The sequence below is a fragment of the Bombina bombina genome, chromosome 7 (assembly GCF_027579735.1).
Source record: "Bombina bombina isolate aBomBom1 chromosome 7, aBomBom1.pri, whole genome shotgun sequence".
NCBI lineage: Eukaryota > Metazoa > Chordata > Amphibia > Anura > Bombinatoridae > Bombina > Bombina bombina.
The window spans coordinates 331,339,971-331,356,718 of record NC_069505.1 but is presented as its reverse complement, the minus strand read 5'-3'; the positions used below and the strand labels follow the sequence as shown (position 1 = coordinate 331,356,718).

At 37.9% G+C, this 16,748-nt stretch overlaps 1 protein-coding gene across 1 annotated transcript in view; it reads right to left on the bottom strand.

Annotated features, from left to right (window-relative positions):
- PTPRG (protein tyrosine phosphatase receptor type G) overlaps window positions 1-16,748 on the bottom strand; it is a 979,702-nt gene that overhangs the window by 840,135 nt on the left and 122,819 nt on the right. Inside the window, 1 exon segment of the mRNA XM_053720987.1 lies at window positions 10,967-11,071. Within this exon segment, the coding sequence (XP_053576962.1) occupies window positions 10,967-11,071 (105 nt within the window).

The following is a 16,748-nucleotide window of genomic DNA, read 5'->3' as shown; positions in this document are numbered from 1 at the left end:
AAAAGAGTTACATATGCAGCCACCAATCAGTAGCTAGTACCCAGCTCCTGAGCCTAGCTACATATTCTTTTCAACAAAGGATACCAAGAGAAATAAGCAAATTAGATAATAGAACATACAATTATATACTTTTCAATTTACTTCTATCTGAATTATGAAAGAAAATGTTCGGTTTCATGTGCTTTTAAATAAGTACAAACAGTAAAAGGGACATGAAATGCAAAAATGTTGTATTGTAATTCAGACAGGAGATGCAATTAAAAAAAAAAAAAAAATTAAAAATTAATTTTTCTTCTATTATTAAATTTGCTTTGTTCTCATGGTATTCATTGTTGAAGAGATACTCAAGTAAGTAGAGTACATGCCTGAAGCACTACATGGCTGGACAGATAGCTCAGCATGCTAAGGCACTGTGGCTAAGCTCTGTAGCAACCCAAGGGTTGCAGGTTTGATCCCCCGTGAGGTCCGCTCAGCCTTTCAATCCTCCGAGGTCGATAAAATTAGTAGCGCCTTGAGACCCTTTATGGATGATTAGCCGTGCTTTACAAGTACCCAATACATACATACATGGCAGGAAAAGGTGCTGCCATCTAGTGTTCCTGCAAATGTATAATATTCTTGCTAAACTGCTGCCATATTGTGTTTCAGACATGTGCACACTCCTGAGCATATGTTTCCGGCTTTTCAACAAAGCATCCCAAGAGAAGCAAAGCTAATTTTATAATAGAGTACATTTAAAAAAAAATTAAAAAAAAAGTATATATATATATATATATATATATATATATAAATATATAAATATATATATAAATATATAAATATATATATATATAAATATATATATATAAATATATATAAATATATATATATATATATATATATATATATATATATATATATATATATATATATATATATATATATATATATATATATATATATATATATATATATATATATATATATATATATATATATATATATATATATATATATATATATATATATATATATATATATATATATATATATATATATATATATATATAATACATCTTCCAGCTTAACCCACCAAATGCCGACAGCCTGGGTGCAAAGATAAGGCAGTATACAGGAATAGGAGTTTGCACTCACAGGTCTTTTTTTCAAACTTTTAATGTGGAACGTTTTCGGGGAATTATAACCCCATCATCAGCAGAAAAAAAAAAGACCTGCGAGTACAAACGTCATGCATCTTTAATAGCTATTTCTCAATGAAGGGACCTCACAAAGATAAAAGACTGAATTCACCCTTTCCATTGTGTACTGACTTGGCAATAGGGTTGTCATCACGGCCATGTTTTCCTGGACAGTTACTAGGTACACATGTTGTAGGGTGTAAGGCGGAACATTCGAGCCTTATTTAAAAGTCAAGTAAACCTGTTGATTTGCTTCAAAACTCACCTCCAATCAGGAGGTGGTATTCAAAACTAAACAGTGTGTCTGATATATACAACTCTTTATCCTATAAGTGAAATGTTGCAGGAAAATATAGGCGGCTGCAATATTTTACAATTCAGGCAGCCATTTGGCTTGAAATGCTATTCTCCAGGCCAGGCATCCTCAAACTTAGCCCTCCAAAATGTTTTGGAACTACATTTCCCATCATGCAGAACATAACTTTCAGAGCGACACAAACAGCTGCCAGATGTGAACGTATTCCTTTATAATTGTGCCCAGCAATATTGTGATTAGTAAACGGGAGGACAATGCAAGAAAACATAATTTATGCTTACCTGATAAATTTATTTCTCTTGTAGTGTATTCAGTCCACGGGTCATCCATTACTTATGGGATATATTCCCTTCCCAACAGGAAGTTGCAAGAGGATCACCGAAGCAGAGCTGCTATATAGCTCCTCCCCTCACATGTCATATCCAGTCATTCGACCGAAACCATAGGGTGCAGTGGTGACTGGAGTTTTAATTAAAATTTAGATCTGCCTTAAAAAGACAGGGCGGGCCGTGGACTGAATACACTACAAGAGAAATAAATTTATCAGGTAAGCATAAATTATGTTTTCTCTTGTTAAGTGTATTCAGTCCACGGGTCATCCATTACTTATGGGATACCAATACCAAAGCCAAAGTACACGGATGATGGGAGGGACAAGGCAGGAACATTAAACAGAAGGAACCACTGCCTGTAGAACCTTTTCTCCCAAAAACAGCCTCCAAAGAAGCAAAAGTGTCAATTTTGTAAAATGTTGAAAAAGTGTGAAGCGAAGACCAAGTTGCAGCCTTGCAAATCTGTTCAGAGGCCTCATTTTTAAAGGCCCAGGTGAAAGCCACAGCTCTAGTGGAATGAGCTGTAATTCTTTCAGGGGGCTGCTGTCCAGCAGTCTCATAGGCTAAACGTATTATGCTACGAAGCCAGAAGGAGAGAGAGGTTGCCGAAGCTTTTTGACCTCTCCTCTGACCAGAGTACACGACAAACAGGGAAGAAGTTTGACGAAAATCTTTAGTTGCCTGTAAATAGAACTTCAGGGCACGGACTACGTCCAGATTATGCAAAAGTCATTCCTTCTTTGAAGAAGGATTAGGACATAATGATGGAACAACAATCTCCTGATTGATATTCCTGTTAGAAACTACCTTAGGTAAAAACCCAGGTTTAGTACGCAGAACTACCTTGTCTGAATGGAAAATCAGATAAGGAGAATCACAATGTAAGGCCGATAACTCAGAGACTCTTCGAGCCGAGGAAATAGCCATCAAAAACAGAACTTTCCAAGATAAAAGCTTAATATCAATGGAATGAAGGGGTTCAAACGGAACCCCTTGAAGAACTTTAAGAACCAAGTTTAAGCTCCACGGAGGAGCAACAGTCTTAAACACAGGCTTAATCCTAGCCAAAGCCTGACAAAAAGCCTTGACGTCTGGAACTTCTGCCAGACGTTTGTGTAAGAGAATAGACAGAGCAGAAATCTATCCCTTTAACGAACTAGCAGATAAGCCCTTTTCTAAACCCTCTTGTAGAAAGGACAATATCCTAGGAATCCTAACCTTACTCCATGAGTAACCCTTGGATTCGCACCAATATAAATATTTACGCCATATCTTATGGTAAATTTTTCTGGTAACAGGCTTCCGTGCCTGTATTAAGGTATCAATAACTGACTCCGAGAAGCCACGCTTTGATAGGATCAAGCATTCAATCTCCATGCAGTCAGCCTCAGAGAAATTAGATTTGGATGTTTGAAAGGACCTTGTATTAGAAGGTCCTGCCTCAGAGGTAGAGACCATGGTGGACAGGACGACATGTCCACTAGGTCTGCATACCAGGTCCTGCGTGGCCACGCAGGCGCTATCAGAATCACTGATGCTCTCTCCTGTTTGATCTTGGCAATCAGTCGAGGTAGCATCCGAAATGGTGGAAACACATAAGCCATGTTGAAGACCCAAGGGGCTGTCAGAGCATCTATCAGCGCTGCTCCCGGGTCCCTGGACCTGGATCCGTAACAAGGAAGCTTGGCGTTCTGGCGAGACACCATGAGATCCAGATCTGGTTTGCCCCAATGATGAATCAGTTGAGCGAAGACCTCCGGATGAAGTTCCCACTCCCCCGGATGAAAAGTCTGGCGACTTAGAAAATCCGCCTCCCAGTTCTCCACTCCTGGGATGTAGATCGCTGACAGGTGGCAAGAGTGAGACTCTGCCCAGCGAATTATCTTTGAGACTTCCAACATCGCTAGGGAACTCCTGGTTCCCCCTTGATGGTTGATGTAAGCCACAGTCGTGATGTTGTCCGACTGAAATCTGATGAACCTCAGTGTTGCTAACTGAGGCCAAGCTAGAAGAGCATTGAATATTGCTCTCAACTCCAGAATATTTATTGGGAGGAGTTTCTCCTCCTGAGTCCATAATCCCTGAGCCTTCAGGGAGTTCCAGACTGCGCCCCAACCTAGAAGGCTGGCATCTGTTGTTACAATTGTCCAATCTGGCCTGCGAAAGGTCATCCCCTTGGACAGATGGACCCGAGAAAGCCACCAGAGAAGAGAATCTCTGGTCTCTTGATCCAGATTTAGTAGAGGGGACAAATCTGAGTAATCCCCATTCCACTGACTTAGCATCCATAATTGCAGGGGTCTGAGATGCAGGCACGCAAATGGTACTATGTCCATTGCCGCTACCATTAAGCCGATTACTTCCATGCACTGAGCTACTGACGGGCGTGGAATGGAATGAAGGACACCGCAAGCATTTAAGAGTTTTGATAACCTGGCCTCCGTTAGGTAAATTTTCATTTCTACAGAATCTATCAGAGTCCCTAGGAAGGAGATTCTTGTGAGTGGTGATAGAGAACTCTTTTCCACGTTCACCTTCCACCCATGCGACATCAGAAATGCCAGAACTATCTCTGTATGAGACTTGGCAATTTGAAAACCTGACGCTTGTATCAGAATGTCGTCTAGGTACGGAGCCACCGCTATGCCTCGCGATCTTAGCACCGCTAGGAGTGAGCCCAGAACCTTTGTAAAAATTCTCGGCGCTGTAGCTAACCCGAAGGGAAGAGCTACAAACTGGTAATGCCTGTTTAGAAAGGCAAATCTTAGGTACCGATAATGATCTTTGTGAATCGGTTTATGAAGGTAGGCATCCTTTAAGTCTACTGTGGTCATGTATTGACCCTCTTGGATCATGGGTAGGATGGTTCGAATAGTTTCCATTTTGAATGATGGAACTCTTAGGAATTTGTTTAAGATTTTTAGGTCCAAGATTGGTCTGAAAGTTCCCTCTTTCTTGGGAACCACAAACTGATTTGAGTAAAACCCTTGCCCTTGTTCCGTCCGCGGAACTGGGTGGATCACCCCCATTACTAAGAGGTCTTGCACACAGTGTAGAAATGCCTTTTTCTTTATTTGGTTTGCTGATAACCTTGAAAGATGAAATCTCCCTTGTGGAGGAGAAGCTTTGAAGTCCAGAAGATATCCCTGAGATATGATCTCCAACGCCCAGGGATCCTGGACATCTCTTGCCCAAGCCTGGGCGAAGAGAGATAGTCTGCCCTCCACTAGATCCGTTTCCGGATCGGGGGCCCTCTCTTCATGCTGTCTTAGGGGCAGAAGTAGGCTTTCTGGCCTGCTTGCCCTTGTTCCAGGGCTGGTTAGCTTTCCAGCCCTGTCTGTAACGAGCAACAGGTCCTTCCTGTTTTGGAGCGGAGGAAGTTGATGCTGCTCCTGCCTTGAAGTTACGAAAGGCACGAAAATTAGACTGTTTGGCCTTTGATTTGGCCCTGTCCTGAGGAAGAGTATGACACTTTCCTCCAGTAATGTCAGCAATAATTTCTTTCAAGCCGGGCCCGAATAAGGTCTGCCCTTTGAAAGGAATATTAAGCAATTTAGATTTAGAAGTCACGTCAGCTGACCAGGATTTAAGCCATAGCGCTCTGCGCGCCTGGATGGCGAATCCGGAGTTCTTAGCCGTTAGTTTGGTTAAATGTACAACGGCATCAGAAACAAATGCATTAGCTAGCTTAAGTGCTTTAAGCTTGGCCATAATCTCATCCAATGGAGCTGTGCGAATGGCCTCTTCCAGAGACTCAAACCAGAATGCCGCAGCAGCAGTGACAGGCGCAATGCATGCAAGAGGCTGTAAGATAAAACCTTGTTGAACAAACATTTTCTTAAGGTAACCTTCTAATTTTTTATCCATTGGATCCGAAAAAGCACAACTATCCTCCACCGGGATAGTGGTACGTTTAGCTAAAGTAGAAACTGCTCCCTCCACCTTAGGGACCGTCTGCCATAAGTCTCGTGTGGTGGCGTCTATTGGAAACATTTTTCTAAATATCGGAGGAGGGGAAAAGGGCACACCGGGTCTATCCCACTCCTTGCTAATAATTTCTGTAAGCCTTTTAGGTATAGGAAAAACGTCAGTACACACCGGTACCGCAAAGTATCTATCCAACCTACATATTTTCTCTGGAATTGCAACCGTGTTACAATCATTCAGAGCCGCTAATACCTCCCCTAGCAATACACGGAGGTTCTCAAGCTTAAATTTAAAATCTCTGAATCCGGTCTCCCTGGATCAGATCCGTCACCCACAGAATGAAGCTCTCCGTCCTCATGTTCTGCAAATTGTGATGCAGTATCGGACATGGCTCTCACATCATCAGCGCGCTCTGTCCTTAACCCAGAGCTATCGCGATATATATATATATATAGCTAGATAATACTTCTGTCATAACAGCAGCCATGTCTTGCAAAGTGATTTGTATGGGCCTCTCTGATGTACTTGGCGCCACAATATCACGCGCCTCCTGAGCGGGAGGCGAAGGTACTGACACGTGAGGAGAGTTAGTCGGCATAACTTCCCCCTCGTTGTCTGGTGATAATTTCTTTACAGATAAAATTTGACTTTTATTCAAAGTGACATCAATACATTTAGTACACATTTCTGTGGGGCTCCAGATTGGCCTTCAAACATAGTGAACAAACAGATTCATCTGTGTCAGACATGTTTAAACAGACTAGCAATGAGACTAGCAAGCTTGGAAAATCCTTTCAAATAAGTTTACAAGCAATATAAAAAACGCTACTGCGCCTTTAAGAAGCACAAAAAATCGTCACAGTTGAAATAACAATGAACCAAATCAGTTATAGCAACCAAATTTTCACAGTAAATGTATTAAGTTAGCAAAGCATTGTACCCACTAGCAAATTGATGATTAACCCCTTAATACCCAAAAACGGATAATCAATTTAACAATTAACGTTTTTATCACAGTCAAACACACTGTCACAGGTCTGCTGTGACTGATTACCTCCCTCAAAATGAATTTTGAAGACCCCTGAGCTCTCTAGAGATGTCCTGGATCAAGGAGGAAGAAGCAGGAAGACTAACTGAATTTTTACTGCGCAAAAAAGCGCTAAAATAGGCCCCTCCCACTCATATTACAACAGTGGGAAACCTCAGTTAACCGTTTCTATGTAGAAATAAACGACAGCCATGTGGAAAATCATGCCCCAAAAGATTTATCACCAAAGTACCTCACAAAAAACGAATAACATGCCAGTAAACGTTTTAAACATGCACTTTAAAAGTTAGGTAGTGTTATTAATAAACCTGCTACCAGTCGCTTCTACTGCAGTTAAGGCTCATACATTACTTCAGTATTAACAGTATTTTCTTAGTCAATTCCATTCCTTAGAAAATTACTTATTGTACATACATTCATCAGCCTGATACCAGTCGCTACTGCATTTAAGGCTGTACTTACATTACATCGGTATCAGCAGTATTTTCTTAGTCAATTACATTCCTTAGAAAAATAATTTAATGCACATAACTTGTTTGCAGGATTCCCCACACGCTATTCCCTTTCTGAAAGTTACCCCACTGCTCAGAATGTGCGAGAACAGCCAGTGGATCTTAGTTACTTCTGCTAAGATCATAGAAAATGCAGGCAGATTCTTCTTCCAAATACAGCCTGAGAACAAACAGCACGCTCCGGTGCCATTTAAAATAACAAACTTTTGATTGAAGAAATAAACTAAGTATAAACTAAGTATAAAAAACACCACAGACCTCTCACAACGTCCTATCTAGTTGAGTTGCAAGAGAATGAATGGATATGACATGTGAGGGGAGGAGCTATATAGCTTGGGTGATCCTCTTGCAACTTCCTGTTGGGAAGGGAATATATCCCATAAGTAATGGATGACCCGTGGACTGAATACACTTAAGAGAAATCCCTTTTTAAAGCATTTTACCAAACATAACATCAATCTAACAGATTTGAAATCACTCAGATGAAAGATCTCATCCTAGACTGTTGAGCAATGAAAGCTACTCTAGTAGATTTTCTAATTGTCAGAATATTAAATGCACCCTGACATATCAATGCTAACCTTACTACATAACTTTCGCTAATTGGCTTGTACAAACACTATGATCATGGCTAGTCTTGTTGTCTGGAGACTCAAGCCCAGACTGGCTTTTTAAATAATGCAAAATGGTGGGTTGCAGGAGGAAGGATGGCTGATATTTTATAGCAATTTAAATATCTTGTAATCACAAGGTGCAACAGTCCCTTTAAAAGGGATATTTTACTTTATTTTTTTCCTCTTCTTTAATTTGTTCCCAATGATCCATTTACCTGCTGGAGTATATTCAATTGTTTCAAATGCCAATAAAAAGGTAAAGGAACTATTTGTAAACAGATGATTTTGCCTGTGGTATCCCTACCGATACTGAAAGTTTCTATACTTAAAAGGGACACTGAACCCAAATTTTTTCTCTTTCGTGATTCAGATAGAGCGTGCAATTTTAAGCAACTTTCTAATTTACTTCTATTATCAAATTTTCTTCATTCTCTTGGTATCTTTATTTGAAAAGCAAGAATGTAAGTTTAGATGCCGGCCCAGTTTTGGTGACCAACCTGGGTTGTTCTTGCTGATTGGTGGATAAATTCACCCACCAATAAACAAGTGCTGCCTAGGGTCTGAACCAAAAATTGTCTGGCTCCTTAGCTTGCATGCCTTCTTTTTCAAATAGAGATAGCAAGAGAACAAAGAAAAATGAATAGGAGTACATTAGAAAGTTGATTAAAATTGCATGCTCTATCTGAATCATGAAAGAAAAAACATGTGGGTTAAGTAAAGAAGGGCTTTAACGCATGGACGCAAAATACATTTTTGGCATCCTCCTCCGTTTGTTTATTGGAAAATCGGACTGGGGGCATGCCTAGCATCGTAAGCAGTAAGTAATGTAAGATTGCTTGATAAAAAAATATTTTTTTTTTATCTTCTATCACAAGATGGACCTTTATGCAAGATAAATGTAAAGATTAAACACATACATACACAAACACATATACATACATACACATATATACATACACACACATACACTTTTTACCCCAATTCCGTATCGATTAAGAATCCCCCAAAACACAACATTATCATCAACTGTAGACTGATAGTATTTAATCAACAGAGATTTTACCAGACAGAAAAAGATGTGCACAAAGAATTTAAATCCCATTGTTTCATGACTAGACTTACAATTCTACACTAACAACAACACATACAAACTAGCAATGTGTTGCTTACTAATAAGATGATAAAGTATCAAGTCTTCCTCATTTACATTATACACAAATAGCATTTAAGTAACAACTTGCATGTTGGTGCTAATATTTGTTCTTATTTGTATGTATTAGCATTTATTTGTAAAGAACAAACATATTATACATATCTGTATGGCTGGCTAGAATTATTAACACAAAAACACAATTGGCTTACTGTGGCTTATGTATGGAAAATTTTGTAGAAGCTATAAAACGTGCCGTTTTAAAAGAAATAATAAACAGTACATAATTACCATATATTTAATTAAACTCAAGCATATCCATGATTGTGGTGGTGTTAACAAATACGAAATATGAACCGTGTACAATAAAATATTGCAGACCTAGTTAAAGTCTGGGGCACTAAACTATAGTAATTTATAGAATGCAGCTGTTAGACAAAAGAAATATAGATTTTTGGTTGATGTCTGGATCTGCAATTCATTTTTTTTCTCGCTTTAAAACAGAGGGCTTCATAATGAAGCTGTGAGTCAGATAAAAGGGCAAAGAAAAGTATCTTTATCAAAGAACCACATCACAATGAGTGTGCACAATGGGGTGTTAATCCTTATAGTGTGCAGAGACAAGCAATTAAAAAGGAACAATTTAGTCTTGTTCCCTATGGTGGTACATTGTAACAGCAGACTATCTACCCCACAGTGTATGCTACTTTTCAAATAGATTAAAAAAAAAAAAAAAAAAAAAAAAAAAAGCTAACATTTCAGATAAAAAGAAAATACAAACTATATAAAAAAAAAAAAAACACAAAACCCCCCCACAATGGATTATTAACTATATTAATCCTCATGTACTTGTTTCACACCATTTCTGCTAAGTGATGTTATCAAGTTTACAAGTGCCAACATAAAAGTACAACAACAAAAAGTAGAACTGTAACTAACTGTATAGAAAAATTGTTTGCAGAATTCATTTTGTAAAACAAACATTGGATTAAAAATTGCATTATGCCACACGGGTATCCCTTAAAAGGACAGTATATTCAAAAATGTTTTCCCCTTTAATTTGTTCCCAATGATCCACTTTGCCTGCTGGAGTGTATTAAATTGTTTACAAGTATTTTCTTTAACCTTATATTGGCATTTGAAATAGTTGATTTAGCCCATGGTATTCCCACCTATTCTAAAACTTTCTGGCCTTAGGTCCAAGCAATAGATAATCTGTGTAAACACAGCAAGCAGAAGATATTACACTCCCATTGAGGTATAGAAGAGGTAAGGTAATAAAATGTTAATTTTCATAGTTCTCTCCAAGTATTGGTCTTTGGTTTACAGACAGATATAAGATAAAGAAGCAGATATATGTACACAAAGTAATAGAGTAATGAGATCTGATTATACCTACAAGCTCAAACCATTTTATTTGGTTGTGGCTTCAAAAACACAACACCAGTTTATTAATATACACAAACCTTAAAAAGCAAATTCTCATACACTTTATACTCTGCAGTTGGTAAAAAAAAGTAATTGGAAACATATTAAGAAAAAAACAATTTTACATTATACTGTCCCTTTAAGAGAAGCAACCCAATGTTACATCTGAACTTAAAGTATTTTGGGCAAATAATACTTGCTTGTAAAATAGAAAAAAAGACATTTTAATGGTCTGTATCTCATATTCCATATCCATGATTGCTAATACTTGCCAGTCTGATGTCTATAAAAGTTAAAGTAAAAGGCATCTTATTTTCTATTGCATTGCATATAGGTCATATGCTTTGGTAAAATTGCATAATGCAGACAGAAATATGGGTTTCCTTTTATTTCTATTTAAGTATTCTTTATTGTGTACAGATTAACCTACTTGAGCAAATATTTAAATGCTAAATTCATACCTGAGTAGGACCAATAAGGTTCTGCGGATGCTTTACGCCTTCGTATTTGAACAGAGCTGCCATGTCTGTGTTCTTGTAGGGATCCAATGCTACCCTCTGTATATGCTGGTAGAAAGGAAAAAAAATAAATCCTATTTAGAGAAGCAGATCAACTAAAAACCAATATATTGATAATCATAATGAATACAAATAAAAACAGATGTATTATCACAACTATTACTTCAAATATATGGAACTGGGAGCTATATTTACAACAACAACAAAAAACCTGCAGAAAGAGACAATTTTCCGAGATAAATTACAGGAAAAGCAGTTTAAAAAAAAAACTAAACAATAACAATAACATTTTAGTACAATTACAGATTTTATAAAAATATAATTGTTCAGTTAAAGGAATAGTCCAGTCAAAATTAAACTGTCATGATTTAGAGCATACAATTTTAACCAACTTTCTAATTAACTCCTTTTATCAATTTTTCTTCGGTCTCTTGGTATTTTTATTTGAAAAGACAAGAATGTAAGCATAGGAGCGGACCCATTTTTGGTTCAGCACCTGGTTAGCACTTTCTGATTGGTGTCTAAATGTGGCCACCAATCAGCAAGCGCTACCCAGGTCCTGGAAAAAAAATTGTCTGACTCCTAAGCTTACATTCAAATAAAGATACCAAGAGAACAATGAAAAATTGATAAAAGAAGTAAAATAGAAAGTTTTGTAAAATTGCATGCTCTATCTGAATCATGAAAGTTTAAATTTTGACTAGACTATTCCTTTAAAAGGGAAACGACACATTTTGTAATTGCAAGACATTTTAGTTGTATTACTTTATAATAACATACAAGACACGTAGATTATATTTCATTATGGAATGTAACATAGAAAATGCGCAAGGGAGAAATGTAGTTAACTCTTTTTTTTTTTTTTTTTAAGATGAATTTGTACTGCACACACATCTGTTTTTTTGTTTACACACATATTTTGGAACACTATCCACAAATGCATTTTTTTATTTTACTTAGAGAGTTGTATTTGACTCCAATACAAGCCTCAAGAAACTTACAAAGTGTATTCAAAACCCGCACTTCCTTTAAGTTATGAAACAATGAAAAGTTGAACGAACATGAAACCCAAAAATATTCTTTAGTGATTTAGACAGCATAGCATTAAAAAAAAAAAAAAGTTTGGTGTACTTCTATTATCGTTTCCATGATATTCTGTGTTTAAGAAACACCTAGGTAGGAATCTGGAGAACTGCATGGCAGGAAATAGTGCTGCCATATAGTGCTCTTGCAAATGGATACAAATCTTGCAAAACTGCTGCCATATAGTGCTCCAAAAAGGGGCCGGCTCTTAAGCATACGTCCCTAATTTTCAACAAAAAATAGAGAGAACAAAGAAAAATTGATAATAGAATTATTGTTTACATTTGCATGCTCTATCTGAAACATAAAAAGCATTTTGGGTTTCATGTCCATTTAAAAAAGTAGCAACTAATATATATATATACGTAGCAGAGAGGTGCACTCTCACTTCAACACAACTGCCAGGGTGCTAGTAAAGAATTATATGCATGAACAAAAGACTTGCACTCACTGGGCTTTTTGTATCAATATTTACTTATCAAATGTGACGTTTCGAGGATAATATATCCCCTTCCTCAGACAGCAAGTGAATCAAACCGTGAATATATACACTTTAACAAGCAAACCCCTCCCCCCAATTAGAGCAAAAAAACGCCAAACAAGTTGCTATGGTGACCTATGAGTCACAGTATAAACATCATAGTGCTATTTCGGTAATAAATGTTTAAATGAGCCATCCCGGCCCCTAGTGAGAAGTGACTACCCAGGTGATACATGGAGGGACTGTGCTAGAAATGCACACCAATGTGGAACTCACACAGCCCAAAAACTGAGTTATACAACACCCTTAGTAACCGATTATATGATATTCATATTAAAATGAAGCAAGCACAGAAGTATAGACTTATAACGTGAAATATAGACTTGCACAGTGAGAGGCACATACCACGATCGCTGCAGACCCTCATCCTGGCACCAGTAAACAACGCCGTGACAAGGAACCCGGAACGGCACCAGCCGGTCACAATGGGAGGCAATGAACCAATCACCAGTATTGTGTACCGTTGTCATGGTGATAGATCGCACCGGACCAAGCAAGACATGCATACCGTGACAATATAGCCGGGACAGCCAGATCACTATATCTGAACGGTGACTGCACACATGCCGCAATCAGGAGATTCCCAGAGCAATCACATGCAAAAAGCCTCACGAAATCGCGGGTATGTCACGTGATAACAATGACCAATCACTGGAGTTGTGTGTAGTTGCTATGGGGACCCCTCGCAAACAGTAAAAACACAGAAGCTAATCCACATTCTAATAAATGGAGAACACAAAGATTGCATGGGGGGGATTGGTATGGCATTCTAAGACCAGAGATGGACATATAGTCTGAAAGATCTTCTTATGCTGACTGACCCAATCCACTGCTACACACCCGGGACATGGCTGTCACAAAGAAAGAAACCGGGGTGCACTACCTGCAACTCTATGATTCCAGGGTCCACCTTTGGTCACCCCCACCGCAATCAGCGCTACAAGATTAGGCATGTACTTACATGCACTACTACACATGTGGTTTATCTATTGAACTGCAGCTGTGGTCGGTTTTATGTGGGTAAAACCACGGATGACGCTAGAACTCACCTTGCCAACCACAGGTCATCCATCAGGACATCTCTCAAAAAGGGATCCAGCGACCAGCCTGTTGCCAGGCACTTTGTGGAAAAAGGACATGGAGTCCACAACTTTATATTTACATTAATTGACTATGTCCCCCTCCTTAAGCGGGGGGGGGGGGGGTGATAGGGACACACTTCTCCTACAGATTGAGGCCAAGTGGATTTTTCGGCTTAACACCTTGCAACCTCATGGACTGAACACTATGTTTGACTGGCACTGCTTTTTGTAGGTATTACCTACATTTTGGCAGTCATTGCCAGTTTTGTGCCAATACTATGGAGCCTGTTGGGTCTAACCATGAGAGTCCGTGATTCATTTAATTCATTTTTATCCATTCTAACTAATTATCTGTTTGATGGTGTATGTAGTCCCCTTTGTGCACACTACTCTGTTGGTGGTTGGTGTTATCTGCTATCCCTAAGTGCATAAGCGTTTATGAATGATCCCCGCTATAAATCTTTTTGTGTAAAGGTAGTTCTTAATGGGTGGCATATGTGTTTGTGGTTCAGTGGTGACACCAATTTGTGGGTATGAGTCAGAATGGGTATGTCCACTTTCCCTTCTTTGTATTATATCATTATGGCCATAATTATGGGCCTATTGGGCACTATTTAGCAAGTCAATTTGAATTTCCCCGATTTTGTTTGCATACTTTATATGATTGACAGCTATATGTCCATCTCTGGTCTTAGAATGCCATACCAATCCCCCCCACGCAATCTTTGTGTTCTCCATTTATTAGTATGTATGTTGGTGAGTGTGGTCCAATATATGTCTGATCTATGCTATGTGGATTAGCTTCTGTGTTTTTACTGTTTGCAAGTGGTCCCCATAGCAACTACACACAACTCCAGTGATTGGTCGTTGTTATCATGTGACATACCCGCGATTTCCGGATTTCGTGAGGCTTTTTGCGTGTGATTGCTCTGGGGATCTCCTGATTGCGACATATGTGTGGTTATCATTCAAATATAGTGATCTGGCTGTCCCGGCTATATTGTCACGGTATGTATGTCTTGCTTGGTCCGGTGCGATCTATCACCATGACAACGTTACACAATACTGGTGATTAGTTCATTGCCTCCCATGTGACCAGCTGGTGCCGTTCTGGGTTCCTTATCACGGCGTTGTTTACTGGTGCCAGGATGAGGTTCTGCAGCGATCATGGTATGTGCCTCTCACTGTGTAAGTCTATATTTCACGTTATAAGTCTATACTTCTGTGCTTGCTTCATTTTAATATGAGTATCATATAATCAGTTACTAAGGGTGTTGTATAACTCAGTTTTTGGGCTGTGTGAGTTCCACATTGGTGTGCATTTCTAGCACAGTCCCTCCATGTATCACCTGGGTAGTCACTTCTCACTAGGGGCCGGGATGGCTCATTTAAACATTTATTACCGAAATAGCACTATGATGTTTATACTGTGACTCATAGGTCACCATAGCAACTTGTTTGGCGTTTTTTTGCTCTAATTGGGGGGAGGGGTTTGCTTGTTAAAGTGTATATATTCACGGTTTGTTTGATTCACTTGCTGTCTGAGGAAGGGGATATATTATCCTCGAAACGTCACATTTGATAAGTAAATATTGATACAAAAAGCCCAGTGAGTGCAAGTCTTTTGTTTTATATATATATATATATATATATATATATATATATATATATATATATATATATATATATATATATATATACATACATACACACACACACACACACACATATATACATATATACACACACACTAGGCCCATAAAAACATCTATGAATTGTCATTCTAAGTATGTTGTGTATGCCCTAGAGTGTAGTTGCAAGCTGCAATATATAGGCAGGACCAAAAGAACAGTAAAAAGAAGAGTGTTGGAACATGTTGGAAACATTGAACAAGGGAATGTATCTCATGGAGTAACGGATCATTATAGAAAAAAAACATAATAATGATCCATCCTGCCTGAGATTTAAGGCAATAGAACAAGTTGTTCTGGATGAGAGGAGGGGGGACAGAATGTTAAGTCTGAGACAGAGAAACATTCTGGATCCACTCCCTCCAGACCTTGGAGCCTTATGGAATGAATAGAGAAGTAGACATTGAGGCGTTTTTGGTTTAAATTGCTTTTATCTTAAATTAATTGTAATTTTAATTCATATTTAAATTAATTTATTTGGACTGAATCTATACCCAAATTAAAATAGAAATAAAATTAAAGTTAATTGAGGAATTTTAGAAACTGGAAAATCAATTGAATTTATTTTATCTTTCTTATTTTAAAGAAAAGTAATAAAAAATATTAAATTTTGGATATTCAAAATTAATTGGGTTTTTTAAAATTTAGTATTAAATTTAGTGTTATTAGAAATGTATCAAATTTATTTAATCTATGTTTAGGATAGAAGTTCAAGCTCATAGGGACATTCATGTTGCAAAATAATTTTAATCACATTATTCCTACTGGTATTTGTATTAAGTTAGTTATTTACACAGTGATTTTTGAACAGGATTAGTTACAACAGCCATACACTAAATGGCTTTTGCATATACATACATAGATATACATATGTCATCTTACTGCTCGCAGTGATTGTTGTGTTTTTTATATAGGACACTAGAGTCCTTAGGGTTTTTTAAAAAAAATAAATATATAATCATTTTTCTATTCATTAAAAATGTAATATGTATATATTTGTATTTTTATTTCTAGTCACATTTGGATTTCTGAATATGAAAATTGTTTGTTGATAGAGCGCACCGAGGGTGCACTTTATAATACAGTCATTATAATGTGGTATATTGAATGTTGTTGAACAGGAATCAAAAGTTGCTCGCAGATCATATTGACTATTGAAAATGAATGTACCTTATATTTTATATTTTAAAATTTTGTATTAACAGGTTGTCATATCCACATTGACTTAAGGAGGGCGTGTACCTTAACGCTGTCTTATAAGACAAGCAGGTAGAGTGGGCGCACTACAAGCCTCTGATGAAGCGGATGTTACCGTGAAACGCGTAAGG